General features: G+C 41.3%; 1 protein-coding gene across 1 annotated transcript in view; it reads left to right on the forward strand.

Annotated features, from left to right (window-relative positions):
* Positions 1–14,306, forward strand: part of RUNDC3A (RUN domain containing 3A) — a 30,190-nt gene extending 15,884 nt beyond the window's left edge. The window contains exons 8-11 of the mRNA XM_063425546.1: positions 6,002–6,159; positions 7,176–7,313; positions 11,144–11,247; positions 13,182–14,306. Of these exons, the coding sequence (XP_063281616.1) occupies positions 6,002–6,159; positions 7,176–7,313; positions 11,144–11,247; positions 13,182–13,324 (543 nt within the window). The 3' untranslated portion in view covers positions 13,325–14,306. The remainder of the gene's footprint in view (positions 1–6,001; positions 6,160–7,175; positions 7,314–11,143; positions 11,248–13,181) is intronic.
* The last annotated feature ends 4,364 nt before the right edge of the window (positions 14,307–18,670 follow it).

Here is an 18,670-nt window from a genome sequence, read left to right on the forward strand (position 1 = left end):
GCACAGAAAGGGCTTTAATTTGATGTAACATATATTTACATAAATGCTTATTTATTAGTTAAAAATACAGAAAAATGCAAAAAAAATGAAAAATCTTGATTTTTTTTTTACAGTTTTTGCAATAATACACACACAATTAGTGCAGGTTAAGGAAAGTAATTAAAAATAAATTCATTTAGTTGTTCTGATTTACAGAATATATAATGTGTCTGGGATTTTAAGTTTTTTTTGGTAGTTACAGGTCACAAAGCACAAGGAGTAAAATAAACTTTTAATGTGGAGCGATTTTAGAATTTGGTATGTTTGTCTTGTAAGCTTAATAGCCATAAAAGAAAACAAAATTGCCACACAAAAGTATATATTTATATAAAGTAGACACCACAGGCTATTTACCTAAGGTTGTTTTGACACTTTCTACGTAGCCATTTTACCGCCAACCTCTGCTAAATATTGGAGTAAAATTGTGTTTTTGGGGGGTTTTCGCACACAAACTTATAACAAAGAACTTCTCATGTGTATTTTGTAAAGTTGGTGTGTGCTATTCCTGTACAAAGTTTTATTATGTGTTCAGTTACTTCTGCTGAGTACAACGGTACCCCCATTGTATGTCTTTGGCACTATTTCGTGAAGCTACAGTGCCATATAGGAGACCTGTCCTTTTCAGTATTCACAGTAGAATTTTGAGAGACGGATTTAATGAGCCTATGCTTCCATTTGGGGTATTATAACAGTTTGACTGTTCAAAAAAAACCACAAAGGCCTACCATTTGTAAAAGTAGACACTCCAGGGTATCTCATAAGGTGCATATTGTGCCTTAACATGCCCCCATTTTTTTACCATTACATGCCAAAGTATGTGGTAAAAAATAATTTTGTGCATTTTTTACATACGGATTGCATTTTTGCTGGGCATTTTGTATATTTCATATGTGCCACTAAGTTCAAAACCTCCAAATTATGCTCAGCTAAGTCTTCTGAGTAAAAAGACATCCCCAATGAATGTCTTTGGCACTATTTTGTGAAGCTACAGTGCCATATAGGAGACCAAGCCATATCAGTTTTTACAGAACTTTGAATTTTGACGCTGGGCCTATGTGCAATTTCCAAGCATCTTCGCAGGTTTTAAATTCAAACTACCCCACAAAGGCCTACCATTTCTTAAAGTAGACACCCCAGGGTATTTCAAAAGGCATATTTTGAACCTTAGCGTGGGATAATTTTTCCGCTAGCTTGTACCAGGTGTAGTGGTAATAAGCGTTTTTTCTGCCTTTTTGACACACAAAGTGAGTTTGCACAGTATATTTTGCAAACCTTATGTGTGCTACGACTGTATAATACTTCATATGTTGCTCAGCTATGTCAGCTGAGTACAAAAATACCCCCGTATGTACCTTTGCCAGGTATATGTGGACATCAGAGGGGCACATTTGGGACATAGTCATTCCAGTTTTTTTCAAACTTTAAATTTTTACGCTGTGCCCATGTCCCATTTTAGAGTATTTTACCAGGCTATATAATTCAAACTACCCCACAAAGGCATACCATTTCTTAAAGAAGACATCCCAGGGTATTTCAAAAGGCATATTTTGAACCTTAGCGTGGGATCATTTTTCCGCTAGCTTGTACCAGGTGTAGTGGTAATGAGCGTTATTAAATGTATTTTTTAACTTTTTAAAACTTCTTTTACTTTTTAAAACTATTTTTTAAACTTTTGTTTTGCTTATTCATTTTTTGAAAGTTTCCTAAACTTTCGTAAAACTTTTTTTTTACAGATTTAACATTTTTCTAAGCTTTTTCTTTTACCGTTAACCCCTAACTAGCAGTAAGCAGCACTAACAGTAAATTCCCCATTTTCCCATAACTCCCACCCACCCCAGCTAGCAAAATATTTAATTATACAATATTTAAATTAGTTAATTAAATAAATTTAACCCCTGAGGGTTAAAAAATAAATAAAAGTTAATCGTCAGGGGTTAAAAAAAATGAGATCACAGTATATTACTGTGATCTGTATTTTGATCACTGTAGGCAGTGATAGATTGGCAGGGAAGGGGTTAATTTTTATTTGGACTGGGTAAAGGGTTTATTTTCTTTAATTTATTACTTAAACGTTATTAAAACTTTTTTAACTTAATTTTTTTACTTTTTAAAGCTTATTTTAAAACTTTTTTTAACGTTAACCCCTAGTTAGCCTAACACTAAATCCCCCAATCCCCCACTAACTTCCACCCTCCCCAGCTAGCTAAATTTATAATTTTAAAATATTTAAATTAATTAATAAAATAAATTTAACCCCCGAGGGTTAAAAAAAATTAACCCTCAGGGGTTAAAAAAAAAATCAGATCATATTAAAATGTAATCCCTGCCAATTGATAACTGTAGTCAGTGATCAATTGGCAGGGAAGGGGTTAATTTTTTATAAAAATTTGTTAAGGGGGGTGGGATTTTAATTTTACTTTTTTTTTTTTCACACCAGGGGGCAGGATCACTGAAGATCCGTCTCCCTGCACTTCACACTGAAGGCGGAGGTGAGTATACAGAGCACATGTGCTCGCTCTGACATGCTGTCAGAGCGGGCACATGTACTGGGGCAGCCCGATCCGGTGCTCCCGGTCTGCCTCTACTACAGAGGCAGACCGGAGCACCATTAGCCCCACGATCGCCGCGATTGCGGCGATCTGGGGTTAATTTTACCGCGTGACGGACGAGGTCCGTCACCAGTCGTTAAGGATATTCCCTGGATGACGGACCTCGTCCGTCATCCGTCCTGAAGGGGTTAATTGCAACGTTGTTGCCCAAAGTGCTTCACAGTTACATTAAAACATACATTTATAAAAAACATTAGCAGGTGTACAAAAGGCCCTGTCTATGACATCACTTGCTGCTCCAGCCTGGCACAGGTCAGAGTATTTTGGCGGTTGCCATTTTCAAACGGTCGTATTTTTTAAAAACTATAAATCCTACAGTGAATAGCTTTATATTGTGAGAATCACAAGACCCAGACCCAGTGGCGTACACACAACCCATGGGGCCCCGGTGCGAAAACTGATCCGTGGGCCCTCCCCCCCCTGCGCGCTTACTCTGCGCGAACTGGCGGTGGGCACCTGGTCAGAGGGGTCACAGGGCTGCGACCCCTGCGACCGCGGTATGTACGCCAGTGCATGCAGATAGACATACACTTAAAGGACCACTACGGACACCAAGATCACATCAGCTCAATTAAGTGGTCTGGGTGCCAGGTCCCTCTAGTTTTAACCCTGCAGCTGAAAACATAGCAGTTTCAGAAAAACTGCTATGTTTCACTGAGGGTTAATCGCATTCGGAGCTGAGTGGCGGAGAGATCCCCAGCGCCAAGGATGTCCGGCGCTGGAGAAAGGTAAGTGCTTAAGACATACACACTCTCATGAACAGACGCATACACACTAGCTAACAGACACACACACTCAGTGACAGACATACACACTCACTCACAAAACACACACTCACTAACAGACACACAGTAACACACTCACTGACACACTAACACACACACTAACAGACACACACACTCACTAACACACACACTCACTAAAACTAAAAGACACACACACACACACACACACACACACACACTATAACACTAACAGACACACACACTCTCTAACACACTAACACACACTCACTCACTAACACACACTCACTCACTAACACACACTCACTCACTCACACACACACTCACTAACACACACACACACACTCACTAACACACACACACACACACACACACTCACTAACACACACACACTCACTAACACACACACACTCACTAACACACACACACTCACTAACACTCACTCACACACACACACTTACTAACACTCACTAACACACACACACTCACTAACACTCACTAACACACACACACTCACTAACACTCACACACTCACTAACACACACACACACACACACACACACTCACTAACACACACACACACACACACACTCACTAACACACACACACACTCACTAACACACACACACACACACACTCACTAACACACACACACACACTCACACTCACTAACACACACACACACACTCACACTCACTAACACACACACACACACACACTCACTAACACACACACACTCACTAACACACGCGCACACACACACACTCACTAACACACATACACTCACTAACACTAACACTCACACTCACTTTTTTTTTTTTTATTTAATCCCCTCAGCCTCCCTACCTTTAGAAGTGCTGAGGGGATTCCCTGGGGTCCAGTGGTGGTGGTGGTGCTGCTGGGCGGGTTAACTGGCTGGCGGGCGCGCGAGGGAGCACTTTCCCCTGGGTGCTCCCTCTTCAGCTCCCTCGCGCGCCGCGTACTGATACCGGAGCCGGAAGATGATGTCATCTTCCGGCTCCGGTATTAGTGCGGTGCGCGAGGGAGCTGAAGAGGGAGCACCCAGGGGAAAGTGCTCCCTCGCGCGCCCGCCAGCCCGGTCATACCACGGCCAGCCTCTGGGGGCCCTGAGGTGGCCGGCTCCTGGGTCCCCCAGGGGAAGAGGCTGGCCACAGTGGGTACATACCGGGTCGCAGGGTGGCCGGGCCCCCTGGTGGGCCGGGCCCGGTCGCAGCCGCGACCCCTGCGACCCTGGTATGTACGCCACTGCCCAGACCTACATTTTGATGCATAGTATCATGTCTCTGAGATATTAACAATGAAGGCACAGTCGCAGTTTAGAAATTGCCCTTCAAATGTGAGCTTTGCATAATGGAGTTTCAATGAATGTCAATGGACGGCGTGAGTTGCAAACAAATGGTCATATTGTGAAAACTATCAGGACTATGGCTTAGCCGTGGACCTTTTTAATGGCAGGAGGGATAACTGAACGTTTTGATATAAGATTTGTGTAGGTGGGCTTGAAAATGAGGGAGTGGTGGCAGTTTAGAAATCATGTCCTGATTTTTCAGCTTTTGCCAGCTCCCACTCTAGTTTTGAACATTTTGCCATTCATTCCTATGGGACCAATTTCGCCACAAGAACGACGATATTCCGAGAACCATTCGGTTAAACGTTCCACAAAGTAATAGCAATCCGATCGGGAACAATCCGCACGTTTCGGTATATTACTGTCTATGTAGTGTAAAAACTGTGGGAGGAGTTAGGGTGGTAAATTTGGCTATAATAAGAATAATAATATATATGTGAGATAACATTAAGTGGTCTTGCTATGCAAGAACACTTAATTAACAAGGAAACTGGCTCAGGTTTGTCTTTGGGCATTTAAGACAAACGCAGGGTACAGCATCAGTGACCAGTGTCACAATAATGTGACATTGAGAGGACACTATATTAACCCCTATAGCATTTCAATAAGCTGACGTTCTTTAGGCATTTGGAGTGTTTAGGATTTCGGTCTATCTGCTTGTTATTTACAATTAAAGGTTAATTTGCCAGAATTTGGTTCTTGTACATTTTTTTTGGGAGGTCCAAACTTATTCTCTTGTTTGTTTTAGTAAAGTAAAAAAATTTTTTAAAAATAATATACAATGTTCCGATGCATCTAATCTTGCATACAATCTGCAGCTGAGTGGCCAAGCACTGATACATGACACTGTTGCCTTTTGTTTCATTATTTACTACGCCCATGGGACCAGATTTGGATTGTGTCCTTGTAAAAGCAAGAAATGTCCTTTAACGGGTTTAACAAACTGCTTTTTTTTCATATAAATTCTCCATGACGGAGTTTTCCAGTAAGATAAAATGCATCAAATTCTACCAGGGCACAGTTTGGATTTATATTTATGCTTTCTATTTTATACTTTACTATTTTCTCGATATTTTCACCATATTTGTGGTTTATTTTATGCCCTTAAAAGTTCCTCAAATTCTAGTAGAATATTAAAAAAACAATAAAGGATTAAACACGTTTTTTTTTTCTCCGATATTTTGCTTTTGTGCCATTGGACTAATGTTATCATGGTCTTTCCATTCCCATGACCTTCTCAGGGTTATCTGGAAGAGCTAGTACGTCTGCGAGAGTCTCAGTTGAAGAATTTGGAAGCTGAAAACAAGCGTCTTACTCAGCGGATCAGTGAACAGGCAGAACAGAGTCTGCAAGAGAAGCATCAATTGGAGGGAGTAATTCTGGAATTACAAGAACAACTGTGAGTTCTAGAGTCTCTATGTAACCACGTATATTTGTGCTAACTCATGTAATAAATCCTCATCTTCCCTCTTCACTGTACCTTTCAACCACCAACTCACTAAGACCACATACTGACCAAAAACAATCGATGATCCGTGTCTTAGTAAGATATAGATTTCCAATCAGGAATTGAAGTAGAACCCCAAAAACTGAATTCTCACGGATTCCTTTCACATGTCATTCATGACCTTTCTACAAGAAAAACAACCAAAACCACACACCGGAGACACATTCTTCATCCAGGACCGCATGTCCTCTAAATCAGTGTCAGGAAATTATAGTCCTAAAGGACAAGTAAAAGGCCCCGGATTTTGGGATATCATTACTGAAAAAGAGATGTGTCGAACCAATGGATCAGTCATTTAGATTGCCCTTAAATAGGTAGATATACTTAGTTATGGCCTGAATTGGTTCTGTACATTTCTTATATAGCTCCCCCATCTGCAGGCTTTTAGTAGCTAGAATTGCCTACCACTGATTCTAGGACACATGCATAGGAACCAGACCTTTATTAATATATATATTAAGTCAAAACTCACCCCGGTGTCCATAAACTGGATTCTCATCCCATTGCAGATTGAAATACTCGGCGTTTATGCAACACACCCACTAGTCACTCAACCACTAGATCTTTTAAGACACTTGGTCATTAACAAGGACGTCTATTGGGTATTAACCATGACATGCTGGTAGGCAACCTTCAGCGCTCCAGATGTTTCAGACTACATCTCCCATAATGCTCTTGCAGCCACGATGCTTGCGAATGTCACCTAACCCCTGTAAGCTAGTTCATACTGCATGCTTTACCATGATACACACCAACACAGAGGCATGGAAGCCATAACAGCCCTACGGTCGTCCTACTAGGTAGCATATAACCAGGGTCATGCAATGTCTGTCCATGGCAGGAGGGTATGCCAGACATTATGAAATGAATGTATTGCATGTCTGAGTGCTTTCTCTATGTGATTCCAGCACTGGCCTCCTCCCTTCTGAAACTGCCCCCATCAAACAGTTCACTCCCAGCCTGGGAGCCCCTCTGGGAAACCAATGGCCGTCACTGAGCACTCTTAATGATAATGAGGCATCAGTTAAGCCTTCGCTGTACAGGAGGTAAGACACAGCCCATACACATGGTAACTCACTGAACAGATCATAGATCATGAGCACTGTTCGCTCTAAACCTCCTCATGTCCAATGTACAGACCATCTCTCCATAAGTCTTACGTGTGTCTGATCTGCAGTGCCACTTCTGTAATCCATATTTCATCTCTGAAGACCATTGCTGTAATAATCTTCATATACATCACAAAATATAAATCAGGGTAGGCAAGCATTGGCACTCTGGATGTTGTGGACAGCATCTTCCATAATGTTGACAAAGCATCAAGGAAGATGTAGTCAACAACATCTCAAGTGTTGAAGGTTGTCTACACTTGTTAAAAATTAAATGAGCACTCCAAAACTTAAATAAAAGTAAAAAGCAACGTTTAGTAGATATATCCAAAAGAAAACATTTATTTTTGGGTATATTTCCCATCTTCTAACCTCGCCCAGTCTTTCTGTGACTGTCCAATCACAGACTTACCAATGCAGCTCAATGAGAAGTCTTTGCAAGGCAGGTGCTCTGGGCAATTACTTCCTCTTGAGTTTAGCTCCACTGAGCTGACCAAACCAGGAAGTAACAGGAGCGGTTGTCTGATTGACAGCCAAGGGGGTGTTACCAGGTTAATTTATAAACGTGCCAATTTCTATAAAAATCTGCACTTTTCGTAAAATGGGAAGAAAAAAAAAGAGGACACAGTCTTCACACATAAATCACTTCAGGAAGCTGATGTGCTTTAGGGGTCTGGAGTGTCCCTTTAAAGCTGCCGTTACAGGATAAATTGAAGGATTATTCACTAAAGTGCAATTTTTAGTCAATAACCATGGAAAGCCATAATAGCTGAGCAATCGTCTGATTACTTCCCAAAAGGTCCTACTTTAGTAAATAACCCTCTTCCTGTGCCATACTTCTCTCACACCATTGTCTGTAGCTGTATACCTCCCGTCTCTGTGCCCTCTATTTTTGATTATCTGAAACTTTACACAATTGCACTAACTAGCTGACAGGAAGTTTTTACACCTAGCTGCACGTGATGGTTTTAGACCACAGCAAACGTCACTCTTTCAACCAAAAACTCTTTACCAAAGACTGAGGAGCTCTGAGAGGAGATACATTAGATGTGCCATTTATTCAGAGCAAACAGCTTAATTTTATTTATTATTAGTTTAAATATGAGGCTAGTGGACATTAGACACATTGGAAAGAGGGGATGGGGGTACTGGCCCTGAACTGATAAAATAGTTATGCAGGAGACCACGCTTGACACGATGGAAGGCCCTGGATGCTGGAATATTCATGGACAATTGTCCACCTGTACTTTTTTGTTTATCCACATCTTTCTCCAGGTACATTTTTTTCCCTCTCCTAACGCCTATTATCCTTGATTCTAAAAAAAATAAAAAAATATGTTGGCTCAAAAAAAGTAGAAGGCTTTGTTGTAGGCTCAGCCTGTACTGTAGTTGTGGAAGGGGTTAGCCAGCCTATAAATTCTCAGGCCTCCCCTTCCTCTAGGCAGATACTTCCTGGTTCAGCCAATCCACCGCTTACTTTATCAAGACATTTACTTGGTAGGCCCTCTTTTTACAGGCCTACCCGAATGTCGGATCCAGCACACCGCAACCGACTTACACCACCACTACTATACCTCGGCTTATTGTGCCCAACCACAAATAAACTTTATATAAATTTTTTTTTTTTTTAAACAACAGTGGGATCACTCCTTCCATCATTGCAAGAGCAACTATTCATATAACCTTTAAAGGTTTTGAATATTTCTCAAAGTCGAGCTGTGTGTCCTAAGTAGGTCCTGCGTATCTGGTCCAAACATGGCTTCCTCCACAAAGCCTAATGTTAATGGAAAGGGGGACCATGGAGTCAATCCCTTAGAAAGCCCTGGCCGAGCTGATATCTTGCTCTGGACTTGGCATCTGTCCATTGAGCCCATTTTGTTGGAGGAGACCAGCAAAGGCAGAGAAGGGACTTACTTTTACAAGCAAGACACGGGGTCAGACAACCCTAGTTGTTCTATTAGAACTGTAATTCATACCATGATTGTCGGTATTCCATCTTATGTGTTTGGCCCGTGCACATAACTCTCTGTTATGGAGTTTCGTTTATTTTCGGTTTGTTTCCATTCTTTAATTTTCTAATTTCACCTCATCCAAAATGTGGAAATGATCTATTCTGAATGAAACTAAATACGGAAAAGAAATCTGAACCAACACAAAATTTGTGCACCGTTATTCGTATTGTTCTAAAGTGCGGTTTAGTAGATAATTCCCTAATTTGATATCCTTGTGAGGGGTGGCCCAAACAGGGGAACTATCTGTTAAAAAGCACCTGAACTTAATATCCTTAAATATGCCTATCCCACATAAGGGTAGAAATTAGAGAGCTGTTGTGTTTAGTAGATAGCTCCCTAATTTGGTTTCCTTAAAATGGCAATCCCACATAAAGATACCAAATTAGGGAGCTATCTACTAAGCAGCTGAGTCCAAAATTAAGACAAGCCCTTTTCATTATTTTTCCCTTTCAGTTGTGTAGAAGATAAGTCCCTAATTTGTGACAATCCCATGTACGAATACTAAAGTAGGTAGCTATCTACAAACAGTTCAAAGAGCAGAATTAAGAAAAAGCCTTTTTTCTTATTTTTTCTGTTAAAGATGCATAGTAGACAAGTCTTTAATTTGCTGTCATTAAAATGAATGGATCCAAAATATATATTTTTTTCAGTATGTTCCAAATTTGTTCATCAGTTCATTTAGATTTGGAAATTCGGATGAAATTCAATTCAGAACGAAGCAAAATACACAGGTTTACTCCTTAAAGGGACACTCCAGGCACCCAGACCACTTCTGCCCATTGGAGTGGTCTGGGTGCCAACTCCCACTACCCTTAACCCTGCAAGTGTAATTATTGCAGTTTTTATAAACTGCAATAATTACCTTGCAGGGTTAACTCCACCTCTAGTGGCTGTCTACTAGACAGCAACTAGAGGTCACTTCCTCCTTTATAGCACAGGAAACCTGTGCTAGAGGGTCGCTGGACGTCCTCACGCTGTGTGAGGACCTCCAGCGTCGCTCATTTCCCCATAGGAAAGCATTATTATTTTTCAATGCTTTCCTATGGGGTGCGCTAATGCGCATGTGCGGCATTGCCGTGCATGCGCATTAGGTCTCCCCGGCCGGTGGGCGGGATCAGTCTCGGCCGACGGAGACAGTAGGAGGAGCGGCGCGGAGGAGGAGACAGTGACGAGGGACATCGTCGCTGCCTCAGGTAAGTGACTGAAGGGGTTTTCACCCCTTCAGTAACCGGGGGGTGGGAGGGAGAGGGAACCTCCAGTGCCAGGAAAACGGATTGTTTTCCTGGCACTGGAGATTCCCTTTAAACACTTGGCTCGTCCTTTTTATACGACTGGTAGACTGTGAGGTTGTTTGGGTAGGGCCCTCTTCACTTACTATTCCAGCATGTCAATCATGTTTTGCTTACCTGTTGTACAGCGCTGTGGAATATGTTTGCGCTATATAAATAATTGTAATTCTACCAGGTTCACCCTGCCATGATAGCGTTTGCATTAGGGGCGTTTCTATATACACTGCCCTTTTATTTATTTTTTTAGCCTATTCAGTACCCCAAACCAGAAGAAGTGGATGTGGTGCATGTAGTTTCATAGTTATTGTGAAAATCTTTGCTCATTGAAATACGCACATTTTCCTGTCGTATGGAAGAGCCCTTGGTTACACGAACTCACGTATATCTTTCATCTTAAAGCACCATTATCTTGCAGTCTGCAGAGTATTGTGGTAATCTGTGTATTTCTGTATTTCGTTGCCTGCAGACACAGCTACCTGAGCACAGAACATCTATCTGCTGAGCTCAGTCTAAGCTCCGAGTTCCAGCGTGGAGATGGTAAGCAGGATGGCGAGCCCTGGGGTCCTATTGGTAAGTGAATGCAGGGTTGTGTGCCTGATGGGAGGAGAGCTGTGTATCTGTGCGTGTCTGGTGTCAACTCAATAGAACCTTGATACAGTTACCGAACGGTTACATAACTTTACAGTAACTCAACGATCTACCTCATCTACATCTTGTGACGCTGACTATGGCAGAACATAAGGAACAATGAACATGTAAATCTGTAAACGTCCATGAAATGAGGCTGAGTAAATATGCTGAGGTTAAAAACCCCTTAAGGACCAAACTTCTGGAATAAAAGGGAATCATGACATGTCACACGTCATGTGTCCTTAAGGGGTTAAATAGGACCTGACCAAATAGGCACCTTACTGAAATAGAACATTTTTAGGACTTCCATATTCAATTATTCTTTGGGAGGGAGTGACTGTATTTAGAATGTTTCGGTAGGATGAGTGTGGTGTGGTAGAGATGTAACCAAAATGAGATCTTAAAAACTTGCATCCTGAATTATTAAAATGACACTATAGTCACCAGAACAGCTACAGCTTAACGCCCTTTTCAGAGACGGCAACTAGAGGTGCTTCTTGGACCTCTAGTGGCCGTCCACGCTGTGCATGGAGTTGCTGATTGCTCCCTTTCCTGGCCAATCCATGTCAGCATCACCTATGGGTTAGCTCCTCCCTCTCAGCTGATAGGTCAGGAATCTAAATTTCAAATGATGGTATATAAGGAATCCACCTGCCCAGAATAAGCACTCTTTTTTCCTGTCCTCCATGTTGGAGATAAGGCGGTTCTAAGGTTGGTTCCAATATTCATTCAAAAGGTTCCATTCCTAATTTCACCTGAACCAGGAGATTATCCTACCTTCTTTCTTGAAAAGCCCTTCTTCTGAAGAAGAATCCATTTGGCATACTTTGAATGGGTTAGGTCTTTACGCATTTACCTTGATTGTAGTAAAGAATTTAGTAAGTCAAATAGACTTTTATTGTACTTTTATGGTTACCATAAATGTATATCTGCCTTTGTTTCTATCAGGAGATGGATTACTTCTGCGATTTAGGGTCACTGACAAACCAGTGCCAGAAGGTGTTAAAGCTCTCTCGACCTAGGGCTGTCTCGGCCTCTTTGGCGGATACCTCTACAGAAGACGTTTGTAGGGCTGTAGCCTGGTTATCTTTCAACACTTTTGTGAGGCACTATTGCCTAGACGTTTCAGGCTCCTGTGCCTCCTCATTTGGGAGAAATATCCTACTTCCACAACAAATGTTTGATTAAATTTGGTATAGCATTGATATGGTATAATTGTTTTTTTTTTTTTTTAATTTTGCTTGGGAAGTCCCACTGGTGATGCTGACATGGATTGGCCAGGAAAACAGAAAATTGTTACAATACTTACCGTAATTTTCTTTTCCTGGCAAATATCCATGTCCGCATCAACAAACCATCCCTTTTTTTCTGGACTGACTTGGTAGACTGCTTATTCTGGACAGGTGGATTCCTTATATACCATGATTCCTGTCCTATCAGCTGAGAGGGAGGAGCTAACCCACAGGTGATACTGACATGGATATATGCCAGGAAAAGAAAATTACGGCAAGTATTGTAACTATTTTCTGTTATAGAGATGCACAGATTCAATGCATCTGTTTGAGATGAGGATTGGTGCAGCCCAATATTTTGCTGCGCATGCGCAACAGCCTCCCAATGATTTTTTTTGGGAAATATCAATATTGATGATCTTAGCCAAGGGGGCGGAACCAGCTTTTTCAGAACCATGCAGTGGTTAACACAGTAGTGTCAGGAAAACACGTTTGTATTCCTGATGCTTTAGTGTTTCTTTTAGAAATAAAGGTGAATAAAGTGTGAAATGTCAATTTTAAACAAACATCTCTAAAATTTAATAAAAATTTGAATGAGTACCAGATATTTTCTAATTGATCATTTTTACTGTCATTGTTTAGGAAAGGATCCTACACCATCAATGTTGGGTCTATGTGGATCTCTGGCTTCCATTCCAAGTTGTAAATCTCTGCCAAGTCTGAAATCCAACGAATGCCTTGTGAGCAACAGCAGTGAGACCAGCCCAACTGGAAGCCCTAGCTGAGCCCACCCGATGGAGAACCCAGAACCATTACAACCACAAAAAAAAATAGGAGCCTAAGCTAAAACTCCCACAATCATCCCATGACCAACCTGCTGAAAAGGCCACTGGCTTAGCCAGGATATCCCACCTAATCTCCTATCCACTTCCAGCTCAAATGAAATTGGGGGCTTCTGGACTGGGCACCTGCTGACTCAAGAAGAAAAAAATTCTGTAACACAAAATATGCAACTGACTAGAAGTTGGGTCCCCAGAGTGAGACAACTCATTCACCTTTTAACCCAAAAGTTCCCTAAAAAGCAGCACAAGACCTAAACTTCTAGAAGGTGTTGGCCAGAAGAAGACTTCAACAGCAATTAATTGGAATTCATGAGTGGAAGCCATAAACACACCTCATTCCTAATCGTGTCCATTACTGGTGTCCTATTGTAAAGACTTAAACGCATCACATTCACTAGAACATGGAAGGAATCAGAACACCAAATCAAGAGCTTGAGTTTACCCCAAAATGCCTCAGTCCCGAGAGACCTAATACCACCTAACATATTTTCCCATGTGGACCTAAGTTCATGAATGTGGGAAGGGTGGAACTCGTCCTTTACTGATTCCATCATATATTGTGTGTCACTGGTACCCACTATGCGTGTCATGGAAGATGCTTCCTACAGTGGGAGCTTCTCCATTATGCCTATTAAAACTGCAAAACTTTACAAGTTGTATGGTTTACTGGGATGATGGTGGGGACCTAACACAGAAACCCACCCATATCTAAATCTCTGTATACACACATACCCAGTAAGTCGACTGGGGAATACTGACACCCTGCAGAATATCAACTATATATTAGCCTATCCCTCACGTTACGTGCAACAAATCTTCAACTGCAACACTCAGATGGTTTTAATACCAGTCCAAGGCAATTCAGTATGCAGCAGTCTATCATCGGCTTCAGGTTGGGAGAAATAGAGGGGTTTTGAGAATCAGAGTTAGGGTGTCTAGTTTCCATCTCCATGCTCTTATACCCTCTGGGTCTCTCTTGGTGAACCCATGGAGTCCTGTGTTTCTCTCCATGCCCTCATCACTCAACCCTTGAGTCATATCTCATTACTTGAGTTCCTACTTATCCTCAATACCCACTGCATCTTCAACTGATGAGTAAAATGTGGCATCAGAGGTGACCAATTTACCTTTTCCACCAAGTCTTTTATAAGCAGCTTGAGCATGGTACTGTGTGCTAGAGGGGAGAGGCTATGAAACCATATTCTCATTTCCCCACCTGCAGCCGCCATGACATGCAAGAGACTTGCTGGGGAGAGTAGTTCCATTCCTCATATCCCAGCAATACTACACTATAGGTGGAATAGATTAATGCTATGGTGCCTCATGAATCTTACACTACTGCATTTCTTTTATGTTTCCAAAGCAAAGGGGCAAGAGGGTCAGACCCTTTACATAAACAAATACAATAAAATTATTTAAGTCTCAAAGATTGGGACCCCAGCCTAGACCCTTTGACATTGACAGCTAAACTAGTGGAGTTTTCACAAATTAAATCTGAATGGAAAACAAACTGAGGAAAACATAGTTGATCTTGAAAATGTCTCTATCTCCACTGTAGTCACAACATAGCATTTTGCGAATTTCCCTGAAGCAAAAATAGCTATTTTTGCAAAATAAATCAAAATGCCAAAAGGGAGTGTCTAACCCTGTGCCCTCCCACTGTCATAGTACGTGGTGTGTGCTCACTGTGCTTGGTCTGTGCTGGCTGTATGTGATGTGTGCGTATGTGTACTGGCTGTAGTTTGTGTGTGGTGGTGTATTTTGGCTGTGTGTTGGTAGTATGTAATGTGTGGGTGTTTGATATGTGCCTATGTGTACTTTCTATATGTATTGTGTGTTGTATGTATGTAACATGGGCGTTTAGTGTTGTCTGGCTGCATGTGATGTATGTTTGCTTCCTGAATGTATAGTGTGTGTGCTGGCTGCGGTGGTGCTCTGTGTAGCCCCCTTCCTGCTAAGGTTTTGCACATAGAGGTGTGGTGATCCCAAGTGGGCCAATGGGAGGTGGGTCATGGAATACCAGTGAGTCGGCATGCATGCTGGCTAACTAGAGTGCCAGACTGCAAGTGTCTGATTAGTCCACCAGAAGTTCAGACGTCACACTACTTGGCCCAGCAGCAAACTCCACCAGGACAGCCCAGTAACTTGCCCGCAGCAGTATCAGAATAACATTTTAAAAAAAACAAAAAAAAACTGCATAGTAATTTGGGAAGATCTCCAATCTCAACAATGGTAATTGTCTTATGACCATCATTGTCCAACTGTTATTTGGCTGGGTCTGGATCCCATTGTTCAGCCAACATAATCCCCTTGCATCACCTATCCCATTGTACAGCGCTAAGGAATTTGCTGGCCCTATATAAATAATAATATAATTGCAGAAAGTATCTGATAAATTTCACTTAGTGGAGAATGTGGTCTAGTCTGCTCCAGAGAAGATGCCCATTTACCCACAGACTGGCATAAAACCCCTGTGTTTCTGGATGTGATCAAATGTGCTGAATCTGTGGCATTCTTGGTCAGTACAGTGACCCTCTGAAAAGTAAACAGTATTTTATACATTGGGGTTCATCCACCTCGCTATGTATTAGAAAATCTCAGGGGAAAAAAAAAAGCCCAATTCTTTAGGTCTAACTTTGGAAAGTTATTACACAATATACAACTCAGATGATTAGTAAATCCATTAAGGCGGTCTCTAAAATTTTACGACCTCAGCATTTCCACAGAAATTTTCCACCACACCCTCTCTGCATCTCGCAGTTAATACATTTCGCTCCTATATCATTAAGCCTTGTACAGCCATCAGCAGGGTCAGGGTTGTAACATTAGCCAAGGCCTGTCCCGCTGTCTGCATGGCCAACAGAGTACTGCCATCTATGGTTGGCTTAAGGACTTACAACACATACAACTATGACACCTGGGCTCAGTTTCAGTACATGGGGCTGCTTTATAACTCTGAAGGTGTTAGGCCCTCCAAAAGCATCCTGGGAAAAGAATCAACTGGACCCAGGAATATAAGAAAAGTAAAATAGGAAGTTAGTTACAAAAGTCATATATGAAATGTGGTGTGGTAGGATGAAACGTGGCAAACATACAACGGAATATGGACACATTGGATGAATTAAGTATGGCGTTCACAATACAACTAAGTAATTAATTATGGGGTGAGCTATATAGCAAGTGAGTAGAATTAGTGTTTGGGATTAAATTTGGAATTGATAAAATACTGCAAATACAGGGGAAAAAAGTTACGTGTGGCAAATTATGACTAGACTAAAAATAGACTGTCAGATTTTAGAAGAGAGAGCAGAGAGGAAATTTTAGAAAGCCATGTATAACCGCTTGGGGCTATGTATAGTTAGTTGTTATTGCACGGGTCAATACAATTACAAACTTAAGACCAAAATGGCTGTGGAAAAAAAAAATTAATTAATATTTGTATAGTCACAGTTTTTTAATCTGAAGTTTGCAACTGTTCTCAATCCTTCCAGGTCACTGTATAGTGAATAGACAAGGGAATTGGGCACAGGAGTTAAAAGATTCTAATTAGGTTTAGGTTTTGCAAGTTTACCAATTCCTGATAACCCACAGTTTAATGATTATCTAAATGCGTGTATGTATTTGCACAGAAATCAATATTACAGCTCTCTGTCATGTTACAGGAAGCTGAACTTGGTATCACCAGGCTCAATGTATCGATTTTGTTTTTGTGCTTTGCTTATGTCCTGTAATTCATTTATACCAGTTGGTAGCATTATGCAAGATAAAAGTTTAATTTTGAATTGCCTTAAAGGGCTGATCCAAGCACCATCACCACTTCAGTGATCTGAAGTCTGTATGAGCAACATTTCGCTTTGAAATGCGGCACAGAAGACTTCAAGCTTTCTGCTGCGGAGGTGTAACCCACTGCCGGTTAACTTTTAGTTTAAAGGGCCAGCTTTATAACTCTGAAGGACGTGGGCCCCCCAAAAAACATGCTGGGAAAAGGTAATCAATTGGACCCTTGACTAGAAGAAAGTGAGTCACTGGACAACCAGGGTGCCTCAGAGCCTGATGGGGTCCCAGATAAGGAGGGCAAACTGTTGCTAAACTGTTTGCCCCACTGCCAGGGAACTAGGGCAGGGTGCTCCTGGCATCATACCTACAGCAGACTGTAGTAATAATGCTTGGAGTAATCATATATATCATATATACAGATCAATCCGCACCACGTGATTAGTGCGGTCACGCTATACGTTTAAGAGGAATGTTGTGCTAGTGCAATCAAGTCGTTGCGGAATCTGCAGCATACAATTTCTACAAACTGCAGGGCACTACCTTTCACGTGGTACTCACCTATGTGTTGTATGTCTTTGATAACATGGCAGGATCTGGTTAAACTACTTGCAAATCATTAGTCCCCTGCACCTAAACACCCTACAGGTAAAACCTAAATAATGCCATTTTGCACTTTTTTGTTAAATAATAAATCAAAATGCATTCAGATAAAAATATGAAACAAAGCGGGAAAAAAGCCAAAATTTGCTATTTAAATTTACAATCTACAATCTACTTCCTTTATTTTCACATTTTGTCTGGATACTTTAAGTAATTTTATTAAATACCTCCGGCTAAAAGCATTTGATGAAATCGAACATACCATGGAACCGGTTTGTAGTCTTAGAATGGTATTTATGAAACAAAACCATCACTAAACTGTTGTTTAGAGATTACATGCTGGTGTAGTGGTTACCATTAGGCTGCGGGTACCATCCCTCTGTCCTCAGTAAAACTGTTACAGTAATTTGCCCACAATCGGCACTGCCTGGCCCCATGCTCAGCTACAGAAGTTGCTATTCCCGCTATCAATAATATCAATATTTTAAAGCCTTTTACCGGCTGAGATAGGTAGTGGTTATGCTGCTGAGACTGCCCCTTTGTAAGGTTGCGAAATTTAGCATCTCTTCCTATACACATCACCTGGACAGGGCATGAAAAGTGATGCCATGGAGAAAGTAGCACTTTCACTTGTGATAAATCAGTTGATTTCTATTTCACAAGCATCTGGAGTCTGGGCAGTCAAGAAGGCGAAAACGCAGAGACCAAAAAAATGTCTATCAATGCATTAAATGCACTTTTATTTTTTGAATGTACATTTATCACAACTGTGTGTATGTCTTACTCCTAGGGAGGTGAGCAGCTGGAGGGTGGTGGGTTTTATTCCACAGCAGAATTAACAAAAAAAAAAAACACAGACAGGCAACATATACACAAATGGCTGGACCACTACATCGCTTTTAGAAGTCAAAG

The sequence above is a fragment of the Pelobates fuscus genome, chromosome 6 (assembly GCF_036172605.1).
Source record: "Pelobates fuscus isolate aPelFus1 chromosome 6, aPelFus1.pri, whole genome shotgun sequence".
In the NCBI taxonomy this organism is placed as follows: Eukaryota; Metazoa; Chordata; class Amphibia; order Anura; family Pelobatidae; genus Pelobates; species Pelobates fuscus.